The sequence below is a fragment of the Bos grunniens genome, chromosome 9 (genome assembly GCF_055505025.1).
Source record: "Bos grunniens cultivar Pamir isolate PY7600 chromosome 9, Bosgru_T2T1.0, whole genome shotgun sequence".
Classification (NCBI taxonomy): Eukaryota; Metazoa; Chordata; class Mammalia; order Artiodactyla; family Bovidae; genus Bos; species Bos grunniens.
In genome coordinates, this window is record NC_141173.1 from 92,138,963 (window position 1) to 92,163,318 (window position 24,356).

The following is a 24,356-nucleotide window of genomic DNA, read 5'->3' on the forward strand; positions in this document are numbered from 1 at the left end:
AATCAACCCTGGGGACTAAAGAACACAAGCAATCACCATGCTGACAGCTATTCCCACAGTGCTTACAGGAGCACATCTTACGAAATAACTCCTTGGCTCCCAAGAAGAAACTGGGCTGGTTTCCTTAATTGGGGCTTGGCGAGACGGAGCACCTTCCATGTGCGGCTAATGGAGGTAGTTGATGACAGAAGATGATTAGTCAGTGGAATACACACTACGGCAGGGACACACCCAGGGATTACTGTCACACCCACTGGTTATCAAATGCCACAGCAGAGCAGGCAGTGGAGTAAGTCGTGGACTTCGATTGTGATAAAACAGAAAATACGAACTGAAAGGGCCCGTCGCCGGTGACAGCCTTTCTTCTGACTTTTGTGACCATATCCTACAGATTGCTATTGGAAGCTCTTAAGCCTCCCAACACAACGTTGGTGGAATAACTACGGAGAAAGATTCATAAATCGCCCTATCTTAAACTGGCATCTCCCATTTTCAGTGCCACCTGATATCAACACGCTCCCCAAAGGGTGTGTGGGCCAGTCTCTCTCTTCACCATTCTCCTCACTGAGTTGCAATTTACCATTTGTCAAAAGCAGAGTATGTGTTCATGCACGTATGCTAAGTCGCTTCAGTCATGTCCGACTCTTTGCGACCCTCTGCACTGTAGCCCGCCAGGCTCCTCTGTCCATGGAATTCTCCAGTCAAGAATACTGGAGTGGGTTGCCATTTCCTCCTCCAGGGGATCTTCCCAATCCAGGGATTGAACCTGAGTCTCCTGTGGCTCCTGCATTGCAGGCGGATTCTTTATCACTGAGCCACAGGGAAATTCTCTCAGAAATGTGAAAAATGTTTTCTCCAGGATATCCCTGTCACGTATGTAACAAAACAAGGGCTAGAGTATTTTTAAAGCACTGACTATATGCCATAGAGTTTATTTCATCATTTATTGTGGGAAATACTTTACCAGCATTATCTCACTGAATCCTCAACATAAACCCTAAGAGTTTACTAACAGCGTGATCCCAAACTTAAAAATAAGTTAGTTGACAGGCGGTCCCAGCGGTGAAGATTCTGAGCTCCCAACGCAGGGGACATGGGTTCGATGCCTGGTCTGGTAACTAAGATTCCAGATGCCACGTGGTGTGGCCATGAAAACTAAAACAAACTAAAAACTTAAAAAAATAAAAATAAGCTAGTTGACTAAACAAGGCAAAAAACTGGTGAACATCACACATCTCGTAAGTGACTGGTAGAGGATCCAGACGTAAGCAGCCCTCCCTGGTCTTAACCACCATGTATCGCTGGAGCAGCCACAAGTGTTTTTAGGATGAGAAATGGCCCAAACACAAACACACAAATTTAGACAATCATAACAGACAGAAAAGAGGGAGGCTATGAATGGGTACACGAATACATTTTCTCTCCAGGCAAACTCCTTAAAACAGTTATTCCTCTACCACAGGCAATTACTTACAGAGTAAACACATTCCATCGACAGCCATGATTTTTAAAAGCTGACTCCAACTTTGTTAGATTTTACCTTCTCCCCCATCCAAGTGCTGACCAAAGAGCTTTATTGCACAGGCAGGCCCTCATTTGAGTAGAAAAACACCACGCCTGACCACCTCAAGTGCAAATGTTAATCCTGTCATGGGGCTTTGGAATGAAACTGTGTTGTTATTTTTTAAAAGAGAAAAAGAATATTAACTGCATGAAACAAAAAACAAAACAACTCTACTCTTCACATCTCACTGCAACAATGTCACTTTCATTATACTTTTGGATCTATAAAAAGCAAACAAAACCAACAATTATAACAAGGTCTATGAATGAAGTCTTCTTTTACAAGAAAAATAGCCTAGCTATGTTTTTATAACATTATAGTTATCACCTATCCAAGTCTATGCCCCAACCAGTAACGCTGAAGAAGCTGAAGTTGAACGGTTCTAAGAAGACCTACAAGACCTTTTAGAACTAACACCCAAAAAAGATGTCCTTTTCATTATAGGGGACTGGAATGCAAAAGTAGGAAGTCAAGAAACACCTGAAGTAACAGGTAAATTTGGCCTTGGAATACGGAATGAAGCAGGGCTAATAGAGTTTTGCCAAGAAAATGCACTGGTCATAACAAACACCCTCTTCCAACAACACAAGAGAAGACTCTATACATGGACATCACCAGATGGTCAACGACGAAGTCAGATTGATTATATTCTTTGCAGCCAAAGATGGAGAAGCTCTATACAATCAGCAAAAACAAGACCAGGAGCTGACTGTGGCTCAGATCATGAGCTCCTTATTGCCAAATTCAGACTTAAATTGAAGAAAGTAGGGAAAACCACTAGACCATTCAGGTATGACCTAGATCAAATCCCTTATGATTATACAGTGGAAGTGAGAAATAGATTTAAGGGCCTAGATCTGATACATAGAGTGCCTGATGAACTATGGAATGAGGTTCGTGACATTGTACAGGAGACAGGGATCAAGACCATTCCCATGGAAAAGAACTGCAAAAAAGCAAAATGGCTGTCTGGGGAGACCTTACAAATAGCTGTGAAAAGAAGAAAAGCGAAAAGCAAAGGAGAAAAGGAAAGATATAAACATCTGAATGCAGAGTTCCAAAGAATAGCAAGAAGAGATAAGAAAGCCTTCTTCAGCGATCAATGCAAAGAAATAGAGGAAAACAACAGAATGGGAAAGACTAGAGATCTCTTCAAGAAAATCAGAGATACCAAAAGAATATTTCATGCAAAGATGGGCTCGATAAAGGACAGAAATGGTATGGACCTAACAGAAGCAGAAGATATTAAGAAGAGATGGCAGGAATACACAGAAGAACTGTACTAAAAAGATCTTCACGACCCAGATAATCACGATGGTGTGATCACTGACCTAGAGCCAGACATCCTGGAATGTGAAGTCAAGTGGGCCTTAGAAAGCATCACTACAAACAAAGCTAGTGGAGGTGATGGAATTCCAGTTGAGCTATTCCAAATCCTGAAAGATGATGCTGCGAAAGTGCTACACTCAATATGCCAGCAAATTTGGAAAACTCAGCAGTGGCCACAGGACTGGAAAAGGTCAGTTTTCATTCCAATCCCAAAGAAAGGCAATGCCAAAGAATGCTCAAACTACCACACAATTGCACTCATCTCACACGCTAGTAAAGTAATGTTCAAAATTCTCCAAGCCTGGCTTCAGCAATATGTGAACTGTGAACTTCCTGATGTTCAAGCTGGTTTTAGAAAAGACAGAGGAACCAGAGATCAAATTGCCAACATCCGCTGGATCATGGAAAAAGCAAGAGAGTTCCAGAAAAACATCTATTTCTGCTTTATTGACTATGCCAAAGCCTTTGACGGTGTGGATCACAATAAACTGTGGAAAGTTCTGAAAGAGATGGGAATACCAGACCACCTGATCTGCCTCTTGAGAAATTTGTATGCAGGTCAGGAAGCAACAGTTAGAACTGGACATGGAACAACAGATTGGTTCCAAATAGGAAAAGGAGTATGTCAAGGCTGTATATTGTCACCCTGCTTATTTAACTTCTATGCAGAGTACATCATGAGAAACGCTGGACTGGAAGAACACAAGCTGGAATCAAGATTGCCGGGAGAAATATCAATAACCTCAGATATGCAGATGACACCACCCTTATGGCAGAAAGTAAAGAGGAACTCAAAAGCCTCTTGATGAAGGTGAAAGTGGAGAGTGAAAAAGTTGGCTTAAAGCTCAACATTCAGAAAACGAAGATCATGGCATCTGGTCCCATCACTTCATGGGAAATAGATGGGGAAACAGTGGAAACAGTGTCAGACTTTATTTTTCTGGGCTCCAAAATCACTGTAGATGGTGACTGCAGCCATGAAATTAAAAGACGCTTACTCTTTGGAAGGAAAGATATGACCAACCTAGATAGCATATTCAAAAGCAGAGACATTACTTTGCCAACAAAGGTTTGTCTAGTCAAGGCTATGGTTTTTCCTGTGGTCATGTATATGAGAGTTGAACTGTGAAGAAGGCTGAGTGCCAAAGAATTGATGCTTTTGAACTGTGGTGTTGGAGAAGACTCTTGAGAGTCCCTTGGACTGCAAGGAGATCCAACCTGTCCATTCTGAAGGAGATGAGCCCTGGGATTTCTTTGGAAGGAATGATGCTAAAGCTGAAACTCCAGTACTTTGGCCACCTCATGGGAAGAGTTGACTCATTGGAAAAGACTCTGATGCTGGGAGGGATTGGGGGCAAGAGGAGAAGGGGACGACAGAGGATGAGATGGCTGGATGGCATCACTGACTCGATGGACGTTGAGTCTGAGTGAACTCCGGGAGTTGGTGATGGACTGGGAGGCCTGGCGTGCTGCGATTCATGGGGTCGCAAAGAGTCAGACATGACTGAGCGACTGATCTGATCTCATCTGATCCCTTCTCCATCGGATCTTCCCAATCCAGGAATGGAACTAGGGTCTCCTGCATTGCAGACAGATTCTTTTTTTTTTTTACCAACTGAGCTATCAGGGAAGCATAGTTACCAGCAAGAATGATAATTACCTTCATGGCGATGGTTTAGTTGCTAAGTCATGTCCAACTCTTTGCCACCCAATGGAGCCCACCAGGCTCCTCTGTCCATGGGATTTCCCAGGCAAGAATACTGGAGTGGATTGCCATTTCCTTCTCCAGAGGATCTTCCTGACCCAGGGGTTGAACTCACATCTCCTGCACTGTAGGCAGATTCGTTACGGCTGAGCCACCTGGGAAGCCCAATTACCTTCCTTAACCCATAAGACTGTTTTCAGATATTCTGATGACAATTATGTCATTACAAAAGATTGATTTCACTGCATTTACCACTTCCAGGAAGCCTACCACAGCTACTTTTAATAAGAGAGCTTTTCCTTAGTTCCTTTGCGTTCTCCCTGAATTTCTATGGTTGCTTCTAGGCATTTGTACTTTTCTTTTCTTTTGTCATTAGTTGGTCATAAATGTTCCTTTTCTCCTTGATTCGTTATAACATGATTTTAGAAGCTGGAATTTCTATAGCAGAACTGGAACATTACATACTATCTCAAGGTAACTAGTTTTAAAACAGAAAATAGGAAAAAGGTATCTATATACATGCTACCTTAATAAAATGCTTTTTTAATTTTTATTTTATATTGAAGTGTAAGTGATTAACAATGTCTTATTAGTTTCAGGTGTTCAACAAAGTGATTCAGTTTTGCATACGCAAGTATCTGTTTTCAAATTCTTTTCCCATTTAGGTTATTACGAAATATTGAGCAGAGTTCCAGTGCTATACAGCAGCTAATAAAATACTTTTGCAATATCCCTTCTAAGGCTTTTTTTTTTTAAGACGAAGGAGAAACAGGAACACCTTCAGTGATGCAAAAAGAATTGATATTACAGAACTTCCAATTGCTAAAACATATAGTGAAGGATGTGAAATTGATTACAGTAAAAGCTGTAAAGATCTTCGAAGAGATCCCCATACTCAGAAATCAAAGGGAAGCAGGCAGGGAGGATAGAAGCAGAAAAACTGGCTGGGATTTTTAAGTGGTAACTATTAAAAACTAAAATTTTACCTTGTTAAATTATTTTTAAAACCACATTCCACTGAATGATCACTGTGGACTGTTGAAGATGGAAGCTTTCCCAGAACTGGGTATATGTTTAACCCTGGGAATGATGTGGCCACGTCCACCACCCAGAACAATGCAGAGCAGGAGGAAGGGCAGCCACGCCCTGCAGAGGTGGGTCCCCATTTGTTGTTCTTCACCCTACCATAATCAAGTCCCATTAGTTTTAAGTATAATCTGCGTGTCCTTCCAGAGTTCAGGACCTCAGAAATGAATACCCATGCAGCCGCTTCTGGTAGAGCCAGTGTGATTCATCTGGGCTTGCATCTGAAATGTTCGTAGTATGTACTGTTAAGGTTTCAGTGATCAACTGCACCAAACTAAAACTGTAATCGGGAGTAGGGGACAGTATTTCTTACATGCTCCAGCATACTTTTGGGTTGCAGGGATGGGGAGACTTGCAAACCCTTGGATGATATTTATGGCCGCTTCTTTTTTTTCAAGGTTTTACTGTAAAAAAAAAAAAACTTTTTATTTTATATTGGACTATAATCGAAAACCAGTGTAATAGTTTCAGGTGTGTGTGTGCATGCTGAGTCACTTAAGTCGTATCTGACTCTTTGTGACCCCATGGACTGTAGCCCGCCAGGCTCCTCTGTCCATGGGATTTTCCAGACAAGAATACTGGAGTGCGTGGCCATGCCCTCCTCCAGGGGATCCTCCTGACCCAGGGATTGAAACCACGTCTCTTGCATCTTCTGCGTTGGCAGGCAGGTTTTTTACTACTAGTGCCACCTGGGAAGCCCCAGGTTTCAGGTGCACAGCACAGCAGGTCATCCATACACACACAAGTATCCATTTTCCCCCAAAACTCTTCTCCCACCCAGGCGGTCACATTATGACCACTTCTAGAGCGTAAATTCCTACAAATAACTCCGCTCTTGCTTTAGCTCACCCACTAGAGTGAAAACTCTGACTCACATAAAGACTACATTATATCAGAGCTAGGACGGATCGTTAATCATTAATCAGCCACGGGCAGCAGACTGCAGGTGATAACACACTGAACACCCACAGCTTGAGGTGTGACCTCCAGGCCACACCCCCTTAGCCTCACTTCCTCCTGCTCCCCGGCCCCCTCCTCCTCCTCAGACGCCTTTCCCCTCCAATCCTCACCACCTCCTCCCCTCTCCCACTGCCTTGCTGCCCAACTCCTATCTCTTTTTTCAATCAAGTCAATGTTTTAATAACTTCTTTTTTTTTTAATGAAGAGTTATGTTCCCTTGTGCTATAAAAGTCTGGTCTATTTCACATTTACAGATCAAAGGAAATAAATACCCAGGAAGTCAAGTTAATTTTTGTACAAAGGCTTTAACTGCTATTTCTCCTTGAGATTCAAGGGTTTCCCGTACATTTCGTGTGTGCTCAGTCATGTCCAACTCTTTGCGACCCCACAGACTGCAGCACGCCAGGCTTCCCTGTCCTTCATCATCTCCCCGAACTGACTCAAACTCATGTCCATCGAGTCGGTGATGCCACCCAACCATCTCATCCTCTGTCATCCCCTTCTCCTGCCTTCAATCTTTCCCAGTATCAGGTCTTTTCAAATGAGTTGGCCCTTCGCATCAGGTGGCCAAAGGATTGGAGCTTCAGCTTCAGCACCGGTCCTTCCAAAGAATATTCAGGATTGATTTCCTTTAGGATTGACTGGTTTGATCCCCGTGCAATCCAAGGGACTCTCAAGAGTCTTCTCCAACAGCACAGTTTGAAAGCATCAATTCTTTGGAGCTCAGCTTTCTTTATGGTCCAACTCTCACATCCATGCATAACTACTGGAAAAACCACAGCTTTGACTAGACAGACCTTTGTCGGCAAAGTAACCTCTCTGCTCTCTAATATGCTGTCTAGGTTTGCCATAGCTTTTCTTTCAAGGAGCAAGCATCATTTAATTTCATGGCTGCACTCACCATCTGCAATGATTTGGACCCCAAGAAAATAAACTCTGTCACAGTTTCCATTGTTTCCCCATCTACTTGACACACTTCCTCCCAAAGGAAGGCCACTCCAAGACATAAAGTCCTCCATTGTCTTCCACCTGCTCAGAAGCATAAACAGGTCGCTGGGGACGCAGCCCACGCCACACACACCACTCCTCCAGGCTCATCTCTCGCCACACCATCTCTGGACAGACCCAGCACAATCAAGTTCTTTCAGTTGCAAGTAAATGCCATGCCTCACTGGTCGCCCAGTTTTCTCCCAAACCTTCTCTTTCCCCTCCTCTCTTTCCTCTCCTCCCTCCTCTAGGCCTGGCTACCTTCTGCTCATCCTACAGGTCTGGACTTCAATGTGGTTTCCTCCAAGAGCCCTCCACGCTGTGCCCATTCACATACTCGATTACTCCTCTGCACTCCTAGGATGGCCTGGAGCTGAAGTGCCTATGGGCTTGCCTGTAAACTCCACTCAACAGAAGATGCCAAAGACACAGGGACACCATCACTGCACCTACTAGAGACAAAGGATAGGTGCTTGATGAATGTTTGATGATTTACATTTAAAGTTGACTGGTTTATCTCTATTTGCACCAGTTCTCCTGCTAACAAATGGCTTCCACCTCCAGGCTGTAATAAACGTCATTTATACATGATTTCAGGACTTCCCTGGTGGCTCAGACAGTAAAGCGTCTGCCTACAACACAGGAGACCCAGGTTCAATCCCGGGTTCAGGACGATTTCCTGGAAAAGGAAATGGCAACCCACTCCAGTATTCTTGCTTGAAACATCCCATGGATGGAGGAGCCTGTGCGGCTACAGTCCATGGGGTCGCAAAGAGTCAGACACGACTGAGCGACTTAGCTTTCACTTTCATACATGATTTCACTGCATTCAAAACATTCATAAAAATCTTATATGAAGGTGAGTATCACCAACAAGGGATTCTTCCGAGGTCTTGGGTCCATCCATAACAAATATTTTCTACCTAAGTGGGTAAACTATGGAATAACACAAAACTATGGAATAACAAAAAATAACACAAAAATATGGAAAAACTTAAGGGATTCCCAGGAGGTACAGTGGTAAAGAATCCACCTGCCAATGCAGGTGATGCAAGAGACACAGGTTCCGTCCCCGGGGAGGAGATCCCCTGGAGGAGGAAATCGCTACCCACTCCAGTCTTCTTGTCTGGAAAATTCCATAGACAGAGAAGCCTGGCAGGCTACAGTCCTTGGGGCCACAAAGAGTCAGACACAATTGAGCACGCATGCATGAAGCAGAGAGAGAGTTTCTGTGGAATAACTCTTCTCTATAGAAGCCACTGGTCCATAGTCATTCAGTGAATGAATAGCTTTGTTAGTATTAAAAGTTAAGAGACTCCATAATCTACAGTGTTCTGTTACCCAGTTCAGGGAGGGCAAAACATGTCTTAATTCATCAAATATCTAGTTACCAAGCAGTCATCTATTCCAAAAAATGGTTACAGATTTTAAACAATTAAAATGCATTCAGCCCTTAAGTCATACTCAGACTAAAACAGTGCTGTATTCATTTGGGAAGTCACTTTAACACTGCGAGGTCTCTCGGGACATCAATGCCTCTTCTTCCATTTGCTCTTGAGTTTACTCAGGCTTTTGCACCCATCAACCAACCAAAACTGTCAAGTTCACCAATATCTCCCACACACTAAATACTCTGGTCAACTTTCAGTCTCCCCTTATTGGCCCAGCAGCAGTACTGGGCCCAGCTGATCACTCTTTCCTGTACGTCACCCATCCACACACACACAAATGTCCTTCTATTTGCCGGCAGCAACTTGCTGGTTGCTCAACTCCTCCAGACTGGTTAAGGTGGGGATACCCTAGATTTCTTCTTTTCTCTTGTCTCCCTCTGCCCGCTCACTGGGTGATATCATCCAGCCTCAGAGATTTCAACACCACATCATATACCCCTGCTGCTGCTGCTGCTAAGTTACTTCAGTTGTGTCCGACTCTGTGCGACCCCATAGATGGCAGCCCACCAGGCTCTTCTGTCCACAGGATTCTCTAGGCAAGAATACTGGAGTGGGTTGCCATTTCCTTCTCCGATGTATACCCCAGTGGCCACCAAATGTTTTTCTAGTCCCAAGCTCCCCCATTAATGCACACACACTCATCCAACCACGGGCTTCATTCAGCAAACCAGTAAGCACTGGATATTTCAAATCCGGATATTCCCTTAACCACCTCCTCCCACATTCTCCCACCTCTCTGTGGACAGCAACTCTGTCCTTCCAACTCCCCAGACCAAAAACATCATGGGTATTCTCTCATACCACCACTCGATTTCTTGGTAAACCCACTGGCCTTTCACAACACCCAGGATATGGCCACCTCTTGCAGAGGGGCCACAGCTACCACTGGGTCCCAGCATCACCTTTCAGATGATTATTGCCCCAGTGTCTTTTTTTAGTATTATTATTTTGGGGCCATACTAGGTCTTTGTTGCTGCATGGGCTTTTCTCTAGTTGCAGAGAGCAGGGGCTACTCTCTGGCTGCAGTGAGAGGGCCTCTCATTGCAGTGGCATCTCTTGTTGCAGAGCACAGACTCCAGGGTGCACGGGCTTCAGGAGTTGTGCCTCCCAAGCTCTAGAGCACAGGCTCAACAGTTGTAGTGCACAGGCTTAGTTGCTCCACAGCGTGTGGGATCTTCCCAGACCAGGAATGGAACCCGTGTCTCCTGTAATGGCAGGTGGATTCTTTATCACTGATCCACTAGGGAAGCCCACCCCAGTGTCTTAAGTAGCTCCCTGATCCCCGCACTTGCTCACTTCTGTCGACTCAACACAGCAACCACTGTAACCTTAAAACATACATCTGATATCACTCTTTGGCTCCAAACCCTCCAAAGGCTCCTCAAACACCAAATTAAAGCCAAAGCATACACAACGATCCCTAAGGCTCTGCACGATGCGGGCCCCGCTCTCCTCTGACCTCATCTCCTGCTGCTCTCCTCCTGGCTCCCTCTGCTCGAGACACCCTGGCCTCCTTGCTCCCTCCACACGCCAGGACCTGGCCCGTGTCAGAGCATCTTCCCTCTGCCAAGAACATTCTTTCACCTGTTTAGCTGAGGTGCCCTCCCAAAGCTTTCCCCTGGTCATCCCAGCGAACGCTGCATCCCTGACTTCCCCTGCATCCACCTGTGGGCCTGGCCAGCAGCATGTGCCACACCCACATGCTACAAGTTTTACTTACTGTCTGTCTGCCCATTAGAACGTCCGCTCCGGGAAGACAGGAACTACACTCTCTTCTCTTCGCTGCTGGACCCTCAGCTCTCAGAACAGCACCTGTACAGGGTAGGCACTCGATACAAATCTGCTGAATGACTGCCCGGTGACTAGCTACCCTCACCAAGCCTGGTGCACGTGCCAGCTAACAGGGCACTCGAGTTAATAGATGGAAAAGTTAAATGCAAAAGAGTTAGGGTTGTATTTCTCCTAACATGGCCTAGTGACACTACTTCATCCAAAACTTCATTTCCAGAGCTACACTTAATGTGAAAGACATGTGGCGTCATTTCAGAATACCAGGTAGGGCAGCTAGTATTTAAAAGTCACAGTTGAGAAATGAGTAGATTTTAAGAGAAATGTCAGGTGTGCAGAATACCAGGCGAGATGTTGTAAGAAAGATCGCCCATCATTTTATGGTGGTGTTAGTCACTCAATCATGTTCCACTCTTTGTGATCCCATGGATTGTAACCCACTAGGCTTCTCTGTCCAGAAGGATTCTCCAGGCAAGGATACTGGAGTGGGTTGCCATTCCCTTCTCCGGGAGATCTTCCCGACCCAGGAATCGAACTTGGGTCTCCCACATTGCAGGCAGATTCTTTACCATCTGAGCCACCAGGGAAGCCCCATCGTATTATAGTGGTTCCTGTTAAGTAAAGAATCTATTAGCTTTACCTGAAACTCACAGAAAAGATCATATCTATTTCTAAGGCTTGGTAAAGCCAATGACGAATAAGAAAACAGGTCATGGCACGCCTGTGGAGGACAGACCTGTCATCCCCTTGAGTGCCAGGCCCTGGACAAGACCTACACACCCTTGGCGCTTTTCCAGCCGCTGTAATGCAAAGGAGCCACTAATCTCAGGGAACCGGCTCCTCAACCCACACAGGAATGGCAGCCAGAAACGCTGATCTCACTAAGCGTTGAACAAGACTGAAGGGATTACTCTAAGATGCCTTTTCTGCACTGAGCGCTGACTGTGTATCTCCACCGACATGCTGTCCTGTAGGACTCTCATCTTCTCTACTTCACTTCGTGTGCCATGTCTTGGACTGCGCCGTACTGAAATAATTCAGGGTGTCAAATTCATGTGTATTGCATCATTTCACACTCAAGGTGGAGGACCTAAATTTCCACTAACACTCTCCTATTTTAACACATTCTGTGTGCCAATCTGCATGATATTTACACCTCATTAAAACATGAGACGATCAGAGTGCCGCCGTGAGAGAGGGCACTCTGTTTTCCAGAGTGTTTGAATCATGCGAGATGCTGGTCCCGTGCAAAAGATGTCTCCTCCACAAACCAGAACGGCTTTTGAGGGTGGTCCCTGTAAGGTGCGCTCACTCCCAAACCCACAAAGCAGCTCTTCCCCAGAATTCCAGAGACTCCAGGGTGGCACTGCCATGCTAAGGCAGGGAGACACAAATGGTCCCCTTCTCTCCATCTCCAAGAGCAACCTTGCCAAGGCTTCAGGACCGCTCATGGGCCATGCCTCTCTCAGCAGCCCTTCCTCCCACCCCCCACAAGACCCCTGCTCTTACACAGGCCTCTTTAACTCTCTCCAAAAGGCCAGATCAAATGCCTCCTGGAGCTGGTCTCAGACTCCAACCACTCCTCCATCCAAAGCCCACCCCCACCCGGCAACATCCCACAGTTCTGCCAGCAATATGCCTTCTTTCAAACCCCTGTATTACTTCTCCATTATCCACTGAATTAAGAACAAACTTCCTAAAGGCCAGTGGCTCTCAAACTGTCGTTTATAATTGGTCTTTCTGTTCCTCGCATGAAGCAGAGGAACTGGTACCAAAAAGGAAATCTATATATTTTTTTCATTTTAAATTTTCAAAAAGAATAAATAGTAGAAATAAACACTTAATGAAAGTTTAACAAAAGATGATCCATGATGAATATGTGTATATATTTTTATAAATACAGCCTGTATACTTACATTTATGTGTGTGTGTTTATACACACATACATACACTGTTCATTTACAAATGGACTGTTTATTTACAAAGCAAGCTAGGACGCTGAAATACCCTGAAATCTTTGTCGTGAAGTTTTGTGGACTGCATTTTGGGGTGAGTACTGCCCCAGCGTGAGCACTGACTACTGCTTTCCCTGTCTGTCTCCCAATTCAGCACACCGGGAAGACAGAAAGACCTTGAGTAGACTGGTAAATTTTCAAACATGACCACAAAAGCCCACAGAGAAGTTAGGAGCAAATGCCTTATTTCAGGGTATATGTTTTATTTTATACATAAAATCTTACTGTACAGACAAAAACACTTTCTGTCAGGCACCAATACCACAAATCCAGTGGCAAAGTAAACTCAATCAAGAGAAGCCAAATTCCTGTTTTCACACTAAAGAGTAACTACTCCATGGTCTGCTGGGTTCATCAAGGCATTGGTATTTCTGGCTTAATAATACTTGTAGGGAATTACATATTACAATACTAGAAATAAGAGAATTCATAAAGTAGCAACACGAAATTAAAGATAACAGATTTGCTAAATCATGAATGGACCACTATGCAGCTAAGTGTATTCACACCTTATACGTCTTTTTCTCACTAAGACCATTAACATCTGACCACAACTGTCCACAGGCTTCCCAGATGGCTCAGCGGTAAAGAATCCACCTCCCAATGGAGGAGACATGGGTTCAATCCCTGGGTAGGGAAGATCCCCTGGAGTAGGAAAAGGCAACCCACTTCAGTATTCTTGTGTGCAAAGTTCCATAGACAGAGGAGCCTGGAGGGCTATAGTCCATGGGATCACAAAAGAGTCGGACACAACTGAGTGACTGAGTAGGCACCACAGCTATCTGCAGGAGAATCAACACACTAGCCCATAGCCCATGCCAAAAAAAAAAAAATGTTGACAGATTCCTAAAAACTGGAAAATGACACAATAAAGCCAGACAGCCAGCTTCATTCGAAAACAAAAAGAACAACCAAAAAATCAGAAGATTCTGGAAAGTGTAGGTTCATGGTCAGCAGAGACTGAGTAGCACATGTATCTTGGGGTTTGCCACAGTCTCCACCACTCCCTATTGCTCACTTGCCCCCACATTTCAATCTCTGACATTGCCTCCAGGCCCCTGTAGGCATCTAAGTCTGCAACTCTTGTTGCAAGTCTCAGCACCACCCCTGGTCCTCAGGGTTCACTTCTGTAGCAGCTTTTTACTTCTGGATTCTCTGGGCGTTTGTCAACTGCAGGAGGGGGCTCTCAAACTGCACTGACTCATGTCCATGGACTAAAACAAAAGAGCTTTTCACCTTGGACTGCAACATGTTTGCCACTGTTTTCTGCTTTTTCTTTCCCTCCCTACCCTTTACAACTGCACGGCTTGTTCAAAACCAGCCCGCTCAATGAAAAAGAAAAACTATCCTCTCTCCCTCAAAGTGGAATGGGGGAGGAGGTGTCACATTCTGCTCCTGCCTGAGCACCAGGCCTGGAAATCCCATACAAAAACCTAAACAGGTGCTGCCTGGCCATAAAACATTCCCCTCATTCTGTGTTTTCCTGGGGCTGAACACTCACCTGGGTGAGTTACACAACCAAAGGATCCCCTGGGCCTGGGGTGGTGCAACTAGCTAGGAGCCCAGAGGTGCAAAGGCTTTGACCCTTCCCTGCCTACTCTGTGGAAAGGATGCTTACAGACCTCGTTGCCTTGACGCACCTACCGAAATACGTAACAATGGTCCCTGCTAGAAAAGTTCTCTTTCCTAATCAACCGTTATGTACTAGCTGAAAACCAACTGGAGACAAGAATTATGGAGGATGGTCTGACATACATCATTTATGGTTCCACACGAGTGGTAAACATCGGTGGTTCTCAAATTTTAGCCGGCACCAGAATCACGGACAGATTGGTTAAAACAGAGCTTCCTGCATTCCACGCCCAGAGTCTCTGAAACTGTGGGTCTCAGATAGGGCCTGAGAATTTACACGTCCAAGTTCTGATGTTGAAAAGGGAAGGCGAATGGATAAGCAACCAGGCCCTACTATATAGCACTGGAAATTATACTCAATATCCTGTAATAAACCTGAATGGAAAAAAATATGAAAAAATGTGTATATAGATATACCTGAGTCACTCTGCTGTACAGCAGAAATTTGCAAATCAACTATACGTCACTAAATTTTTTTTAAAAACCTTACGCTAAATTAAATTAAAACAGGATCCAGCTTTTAAATATATACACTTGTTTAAAACAAAAAGTAGATTGCAGTTTGTAAACACTAAAAAAGGGAAAAAAAAAGAAAGTTCAAGAGCAGTGGTGACAAGACATTGATCCACATTATGCTTACTTCTTGTAAATGTCAGGAAGCACGGACAATTGTCACAGATTTACAGGTGTTCATTAAGTATCCCAACTAAGTGGCCCAGTGGTAAAGATTCTGCTGGCCAAGCAGGAGACCCAGGTTCGATCCCTGGGTTGGGAAAATACCCTGGAGTAGTAAATGGAAACCCATTCCAGTATTCTTGCCTGGGAAATCCCATGGACAGAGAAGCCTGGTGGGCGACAGTCCATGGGGTCCCAAAGAGTCGGACACGACTGAGTGACTAAGCACAAGTAAGAACTAGTGTTTCTCCACTTCCAAAAAGAGTCTTTCTTTGCATATCAGTTTTAGATGAGATTCTTAAACCTGGCTGAGGGGTTCAGTTTGGTCATTCAGTCAAGTCTGACTCTTTGTGACCCCATGGACCACAGCATGCCAGGCCTCCTTGTTCATCACCAACTCCCAGAGTTTACTCAAACTCATGTCCATTGAGTCGGTGATGCCATCCAACCATCTCATCCTCTGTCATCCCCCTCTTCTCCAGCTTTCAATCTTTCCCAGCATCAGGGTCTTTTCCAATGAGTCAGTTCTTTGCATCAGGTGGCCAAAGAATTAGAGTTACAGCTTCAACATCAGTCCTTCCAATGAATATTCAGGACTGATTTCCTTTAGGATGGACTGGTTAGATCTCCTTGCAGTCCAAGGGACTCTCAAGAGTCTTCTCCAACACCACAGTTCAAAAGCATCATTTCTTTGGCACTCAGCTTTCTTTATAGTCCGACTCTCACATCCATACATGACTACTGGAAAAATCATAGCTTTGACTAGACGATCCTTGTTGGCAAAGTAATGTCTCTGCTTTTTAATATGCTATCTAGGTTGGTCATAACTCTCCTTCCAAGGAGTAAGTGTCTTTTAATTTCATGGCTGCACTAACCATCTGCAGTGATTTTGGAGCCCAGAAAAATAAAGTCTCTCACTGTTTCCACTGTTTCCCCATCTATTTCCCATGAAGTGATGGGACCAGATGCCATGATCTTAGTTTTCTGAATGTTGAGTTTTAAGCCAACTTTTTCACTCTCCTTTCACTTTCATCAAGAGGCTCTTTAGTTCTTCTTCACTTTCTGCCATAAGAGTGGTGTCATCTGCATATCTGAGGTTACTGATATTTCTCCTGGCAATCTTGATTCCAGCTTGTGCTTCATCCAGCCCAGCGTTTCTCATGATGTACTCTGCATGTAAGTTAAATAAGCAGGGTGACAATATACAGCCTTGACGGACTCCTTTCCCTATCTGGAACCAGTCTGTTTTTCCATGTCCCGTTCTAACTGTTGCTTCCTGACCTACATACAAGTTTCTCAAGAGGCAGGTCAGGTGGTCTGGTATTCCCATCTCTTTCAGAATTTTCCACTGTTTGTTGTGATCCACACAGTCAAAGGCTTTGGCATAGTCAATAAAGCAGAAATAGATGTTTTTCTGGAACTCTCTTGCTTTTTCCACGATCCAGCAGATGTTGGCAATTTGATCTCCGGTTCCTCTGCCTTTTCTAAATCCAGCTTCAATATATGGAAGTTCCACGGTTCACGTATTGTTGAAGTCTGGCTTGGAGAATATTGAGCATTACTTCACTAGCGTGTGAGATGAGTGCAATTGTGCAGTAGGTTGAGCAACAGTATGAAAATGCCTAGGGGTGCTTGTAACCAAATCACTTCATACCATCTACCTCTGGATGTCTTACCAGCAAGGAGTATTTGTGTTTTTTATTTAATACTTATTACCAACAATTTTAGCTTCTGGTGTAGACAGTCATTTCATAAACTCTACTCACAGGTGTGTCATCTGCTCACAGCGAGTTTAAGACTCCAGTTAAAATCCATGCTAAGATGGTGCTGACGATATCAATGATGCTTCGTGACGTCTGGTCCCACTCTACATCGTGAGCTAGTTCTCCTGTTTCAAAGGTCATATTCCAGGTAGACTTTTGACTTGATTCTCTCCAAGACATGGTAATATAAAATTACTCTGAGAACACAAAAGTCTGTTCAATTAACATAGGTTAAAGTTAGAAACACATAAACACACTCTTACTCACGTACACACACATCCACTCCTAAACCCCAAACTTCTGAATTTCCCCTCTGCTGCAAATCTCTGAAAATAGGAAATAGAATATTTCCTTTCACTAAAAGGTCTTCCTCAGGAAGGCATGATTCATATGGTCATGCTCACTGCCTTTTCTGACTGATGACACATAGGGGGGGTTTCCTCTAAAAGCCTGAGAGATACCCTCCTTAAAGGGGTGGGGCTGACATCAGGTGTGTGAGGTAAAGCTTCTAGGTTATTCTAATATAAACCTGTGCTGCTGTGCTAAGTCACTTCCTTCGGGTCCAACTCATTGTGACGCTATGGACCACAGCCCGCCAGGCTCCTGTGTCCGTGGAATTCTCCAGGCAAGAATACTGGAGTGGGTTGCCATTCCCTTCTCCAGGGGATCTCCCCAACAGAGAGAGCAAACCCACGTCTCTTATGTCTCCTGCACTGGCAGGTGGATTCTTTACCATTAGTACCAACTGGAAAGCCCCAGTATAAACTTGCGCTGTGCTGTGCTTAGTAGCTCAGTCATGTCCGATTCTGTGTGACCCCCTTGGACTGTAGCCCACCAAGCTCCTCTGTCCATGGGATTCTGCAGGCAAGAATACTGGAGTGGGTTGCTGTGCCCTTCTCCAGGGGATCTTCCCAACCCAGGGATCAAACCTACGTCTCCTGCATTACAGGCGGATTCTTTACCATCTAAGCCACCAGGGAAGCCCAAGAATACTGGAGTGGGTAGCCTACCCCTTGTCCAGGAGATCTTCCCGACTCAGGGATCCAACTGGGGTCTCCTGCATTGCAGGTGGATTCTCTACCAGCTGAGCTACCAGGGAAGCCTCAGTATAAGCCTTCTGACCTTCAGTCCTCTCCCACTCACTCCTTCACTGTTGGTAAGTGATGCATTGCAGTTTTGTTTTTTTTTAATGTGTTCAACTCTCACCTGTTGAAAATTTCTCAAAATACCATCTGCTTAATCAAAAATATGGTGACTCAATTTTCTAAAGTAAAATTATGATAGTCTTTTGGTGGAGCAAAATATTTTCCATTAGATCTATTGATCAGCTTCCTTTGACTCAACTATTTTCAAGTTTTCATACAAAAAGCTTTCTGATTTTTTACAACCTACTGAATTTTAAGGAACTGTTTTGCTCTAGTAAACACAACTGCCTCTGCCCTCCTGATCCCAGGTTAAAAACTGTTCAGTCATTTGATGTCAAAGAAAACAAACTAGGCTAAGTCCACTTTCACAAAAACCCTATTCATAGATGGATAAACAGCCTCAGAAACTGTAGCTCCCAGCAAAATGTGCCAGAAGAAAACAATGACGTGAACGAAGCATGTGAACGCAGAGAGTAGCCCTGCACCTCCCTTTTAAATGACAGGAGAGTAATCAGGATGCGGGGAGCGGAGGGGAGCTCTTAACCCTGGCAGAGAAAGGAGAAAAAAAAAGAATCTACATCCCAGCTTCAAAGATAATTTTTAAATTATCCAGATGTGATGTTACCAGTGAACCAACGGTACCTAGACCTTGGCTTCTCAGATGCTGGAGTCACTAATACCTTCACCTAAGACAGTAATAACGTTATCTCCAGAATATCGCAGTGCCTTCCAGCGGGCCTCCCTAAACTCATTCTGCCTCGAGAATCCAGATACGATCATGTCACCCCACTGCCTTCCATAGTAACTAGAAAATATCGCAAACGCCTAAGACCTGTAAGACCCTCCATGATCTGACTGCTGTGTCTCTCTCTCACCCCAATCCCATCCAGCACAGCCCCACTGTCCTTGCTCTTCATGACTCCACCGTGCTTCCGCTCCTCAAAGGCTCCAAGCTCACCTCAGGGCCTTTGCACTGGCTGTTCCTTGGCCTACAATGGTCCTCCCCCTAATTTTCCAGTGACTGGTTCCTTCTTGCCTTTCATACCCAAGTATCGTGTTCTCAGAGGGAGACATCATCCAAAGAAGCCTACACAACCAGTCATGCTCCTTCACCTCTCTGCTTCACTCTCTTCTTAGCGCTGATCACGACTGGATATTTTCTTGTTCATCTGCTTTGTTCAGAGAAGGCAATGGCAAGCCACTCCAGTACTCTTGCCTGGAGATTCCCAGGGACGGGGGAGCCTGGTGAGCTGCCGTCTATGGGGTCGCACAGAGTCGGGCACAACAGAAGCGACCCAGCAGCAGCAGCACCTGCTTTGTTTGGGTGGTGGTTTTGTTACTGTTGTTTGTCATCCCTACTTCCACCCCATTAAAGCAGGCACCCAGCTGGACCCCCGCACCTAAAACACAGATGGACCTCCAGCACCTGGAACTGGAGGTGTAAGTTCCACAATGCCTGGAGCTTAATAGGTCCTCAGCAATCAGCTGCTGAACGAAAAAAAAAATTCTCTTTTTACTCAGCATGGAATTTGACATCAAGGAAAGTGTTCTTCCTGAGCTCTCTCCAAGAGAGCCACGACTAAACCTTTCCATGGTACCACCTTCCTACAGGACATGTGCTCAATTGTTCAGTCATGACCAACTCTTTGCAACCCCTTGGATTGTAGCCCACCAGGCTCATCTGTCCACAGGATTTTCCAGACAAGAATACTGGAGTGAGTTGCCACTTCCTCCTCCAAGGGATCTTCCCGACCCAGGGATCGAACCCGCGCCTCCTGTGTCCCTGCATTGGCACATAGATTCTTTACCACTAAGCCCCCTGGGAAGCCCCCTACAGGACACACAAGGTCCCCAAAGGAAGTGAGAGAAAAGTGCCCAAGGAAATAACAAGGAGAAGGCAGAGAAAGAAGTTAACTCACCACCTATCTATCAACACAGAGGAGGATGGAACTGTCATAAATTATTAGTAAGCATGAAAGGTGACGATCAGTCACAACAGAATAAAATATTTAAGCAATAATAACCCAATTATAGTACACATTAACTTGGGGGTTCAGATGGTAAAAGCATCTGCGTACAATGCGAGAGACCTGGGTTCAATCCCTGGGTCGGGAAGATCCCCTGGAGAAGGAAATGGCAACCTACTCCAGTATTCTTGCCTGGAAAATCCCATGGACGGATGGAGGAGCCTGTTAGGCTATAGTCCACGGGGTTGCAAAGAGTCAGACAGGACTGAATGACTTCACTTTCACTATTATGAATTAATCAGTAACAAGTTTGTGAACACATATACGTCATAGATTATGCAAAATGCTTTCCTTATGTTACATGTTTTTAACTCTAACAAAAACACTGAGTTAATTAGCAGTCCCATTTCACAGATAAGAAAACTCAGGCAAGCTTCGGGAAGATAAGATACTTAACCAAGTTTTCAAATCAGTTACTGTCAAATACAGAATCTGAATCCAGCTCTATTTTATTCCAAACCATGCATATTATTCACCAGGCCTGATCTCTCCCATAGCAGTTACAATGAAAAAGCTGTGAAGAATCAAAGGCAAGCAGGAAATGAAGCCATAAAAATCACAGGTGCTGTTGAAGAAAGTTAAATGTATGGATGGATGGATGGATGTGGTTCCATCAAATAGAAATGTTAATTGTAGCAGACAAAAAAAAAAAAAAAAACTATCATATGACACTCAAAATAAAATAAAAATCAGATTAAGAGAATCAAAAAGTGAAATGATTCATTCCATTACAGAGCTGCATTCTGAAACATTACAACACAGTCAGCAAACTACAATAAAAATAAGTAACTGGCAAGAAGTGTCTCAAATGCTTAAAGGTCAGGTCCCAAATATGTAGGGTTCTGCTCAAGGTGTGAAATAAAGAAAGAAGGAAAGAGAAAGAAAAGGAATGCATCCCAAGAGCGGAAACCCTGAAGGGATCCTCAGGAAATACAAAAGTCCAAAGTTCTTTGAAGTTGCCCCTCCCATCACTTGTTGATGGAGAGAGAATGGAAAGCACCATCTTGACCAGAGGAGGCATAGGGGCTGCACAGAACAAGAGAACAAGAAGTCTGTGGGGTCTGGCCTTCTGACCTGGGACAACTCATTTCATGTCCGAAGCCTCTCTCCTCATCTGTGGTAGAGGGATACCTTCACTGTGCCCCTCTGGGGCTTGTACAAATGTCAGATGAGCACAAATATGGAAAAGCTCGGGTAAATAAAACCTGCTTGAAAGCCCCGCTAATGGCTAAACCCGGGGTGAAAACCCCAGAAACCTCATGAAACGAGAGCAAAGAGGAAAAAGAGGTGAGAACACGGATGTCCCGGAGCTGGAACACAACAAGCTAGGAATGGACAAACATCGAGGTGGTGACACAGAAGCAGCGAGACAGAAAAGAGGAGCGCCACAGCTTTCCGCAATGATGTGATCGCAGAAGGGCGGCGTGCAGGTGCTGTGCGAACAGTCTCCACCATCACAGAGCTCAGACACCCGCCCTCGATGAGCTTCCAAATTTTGAGACCTGCCCTGAAATGACATTCAGTGTCATTTACCAGCAACAAAGAAGTCTCCCTTCAAAATCATCTAAGTTCGGTGAACCTGGTGCAGTAGCAGACATTACGGCCCAGTGATTGGCTAAAAGGCCATCTCATCCTCCTGAGTCCACTTGAGGATCTTAAGAGCGCACTTCAACCATACACACCCACGGCCACCCCGCGACGCCCAAAAAAAAAAAAAAATTAGGAAAAAAAAGTTGTTATGAGAATGCTTCATGTCCCAAGAAATATGGAAGAAAGCTCAAGAGAAATGTCTATTCAGTTTGCGGAGAAGCACCTGATGCTGTTGCCAGGTGGCGCTTATAAACATAAACACACACCCTAAGATTGCTTTTCTGCTTTAATTAGTGGCCAAGTCAAGCACCCTGAAGTTAAGTGTCATCCCTGGGGAACTTAAATGAAACAGATGGAGCCCAAGTCCGATCAGACCAGCAGGACCTACCAGCGAAGGGAGAAAACGCGTTTGCAGTGGCTGCTAGAACAGAGCTCTCCAGCGGCATTGAGCACAGTGATCACCAGGGCCTCTTGTTAAAATGCAGATTCTGAGTCAGCAGGCTTGTAGCTTCTGCATCTCTAACAAGCTCCCGGGTGATGCGGGTGCCACAAGTCTTGGACTAGGCGCCAGACAGGAGTCCACAGTCCAAAGCAAGAGCCAGTCCTAACGCCATGGTCAGTGGAAGTCCAGTTACTGCAAGGAAACAGTTGAGAAAACACAACTGGAACTTATTTACCCAAAGAAAGTGCATGACGTTGGCGAGAAGCACCTATTATCACACGGCCAACTAAGAATCTTCCCCTGATTAGTGATGTTGAGCATCTCTTCATATACTTGCTGGCATCTGTGTGTGTGTTGTCACTTTTTATTATTTCTGCATTTTAGTATTTTTAAAAGAAATTTGCCTAAGATGAATTAATAGTCTTTCATATGCTTTTTCTAATATTTTTAAGGTTACTCTTCTTAATTAAGCTTTAGCTACACCTAGAATTTACTTTGCACATAGGAGGCAACAGTATTGTTATGAGTATAAAATGTAGAGAATTTCATAAAATATCAACTTAGAAAAAGCCAGTGGGGGAGGGGGCAAGAAACAAGAACCTTCTTAACCAGCTACAAGTCCCACCCCGGGTCCTCTGCGTGCCTGGCAGAGACATCTCCACGACACCGACTGGTGTCCCTGAATGGCAAGAATCAACGTTTTGACAGACAAGGCGGCTCAGAGAGAACAATTTATGTCCTGGAGCTATAGGATAAAAGGAGAGGAAGCAATAAAAACAAGGAGTAGTAATATAAGAGCTTATATAAGCTCATACAGGCAGAGGAGATACCAGGATACAAACCCAGAGTCTGATTCCACAGCCCCTGCTCTCTCTGTTCCAATACCTGGTATAAGCCACAGAAGTAATGAAATAATGGAGCATCACCGCCTATCAGCACGGGACCAAACACTCCCTCTCTCTGCTTTAGTTTCTTTGTCTTTACTAAGGGCTAATAATGGTTTATACCCCTCTCTGGGTTTTCTGAGGATGAAATGAAGAAGCCTAAATGAAGTATGTGGCCGACTGTCTGATACATAATAAATGAAGTATGTGGCCCACCGTCTGATACATAATAAATGCTTCAATGAATGTTTTTCTACTATTATGATTAAGAAAACTCTATGGCTGGAATCCAGGAGATAGAACTGGCAAGAAATTGGAATAAAGCAAAGAGTTCTTGACCCACGGCCAAATGGTAGACCTACAGCTGCCAAAAGAAAAGGACCTTCGTTTTTCAGCAACCCTAGAGGCTAAAGGAAGAAGAACCAGCTAACCGGAACCAGGATGACAAAGAGCCTGGGATCCTGACAGCACCACAAAGCCCCCATGAAGTCCTAAATTCCCTATCCCCAGACTTCTTTTACAAGGAAAACCAAAACTCATTTGGTTAGTCCACCAAAAACTGGGTTTTCTGTTACACACAGTTGACCTTTTTTTGCCTGATACGTACTGCAAAAGCTCATTTGCTTTGCAAAATCCTTTACCAAATCATCTGGAAGGCATGGTGCCATGAAACGATGAATAGATATGACTTACAAATAACTTTGCTGACACATACAGAATAAAGAAAATAAGACACACACAGCAGATGAGTCTCCCTCATTAACACACGACAGAGAACTCATGATGGGGCTTCTGATGGTCTCCTCATCAGCGTGGTAAAGATGCTGCCAGTCCTCTACAGGTGACCCTGGGAAGAACCTCCTGAGAAGATAGAAGGAAACAAAGCCAACCCGTCTGTGGTCAAACACTTCTCAGCTATGGTCAGGATACTTAACTTGCCTGTGCCTCAGTGTTCTCAATTGCAAAATGGAAATGACAGCTCCTGCCTCAAAGGGTGCTTACGTATTTAAGTGAGCTAACACAAGTACAATGCTTAGACCTGCGCTAACACTCACTGAGGATCTACTAATATTATGCTACAGTTTCCCTGGTGGCTCAGAAGGTAAAGAACCTGCCTGCAATGCGGAAGACCCAGGTTCGATCCCTGGGTTGGGAAGATCCCCTGGACAAGGGAATGGTAACCCACGTCAATAGTCTTGCCTGGAGAATTCCATGGACAGAGGAGCCTGGGGGACTACAGTCCATGGGTGTGCAAAGAGTCAGACACGACTGAGCGACTAACACTTTCGTTTCATTTCACTTCACTACTAATA

At 44.6% G+C, this 24,356-nt stretch overlaps 1 protein-coding gene across 5 annotated transcripts in view; it reads right to left on the minus strand.

Annotated features, from left to right (window-relative positions):
- The window catches only part of CNKSR3 (CNKSR family member 3), a 106,179-nt gene that overhangs the window by 78,403 nt on the left and 3,420 nt on the right, over nucleotides 1-24,356 (minus strand). The window contains exon 2 of one of the 5 annotated variants that reach the window (XM_086318419.1): nucleotides 10,803-10,894. The exons of 3 other annotated variants lie outside the window; for them this stretch is intronic. Coding sequence is in view for 1 of the 2 variants with exons in the window: in XM_086318414.1 (XP_086174540.1) it covers nucleotides 22,106-22,163 (58 nt within the window). In the remaining variant the exon portion in view is untranslated. Of the gene's footprint in view, nucleotides 1-10,802; nucleotides 10,895-22,105; nucleotides 22,254-24,356 lie in introns of those variants that run through there. One more of the 5 variants, XM_086318414.1, reaches the window with a different exon arrangement.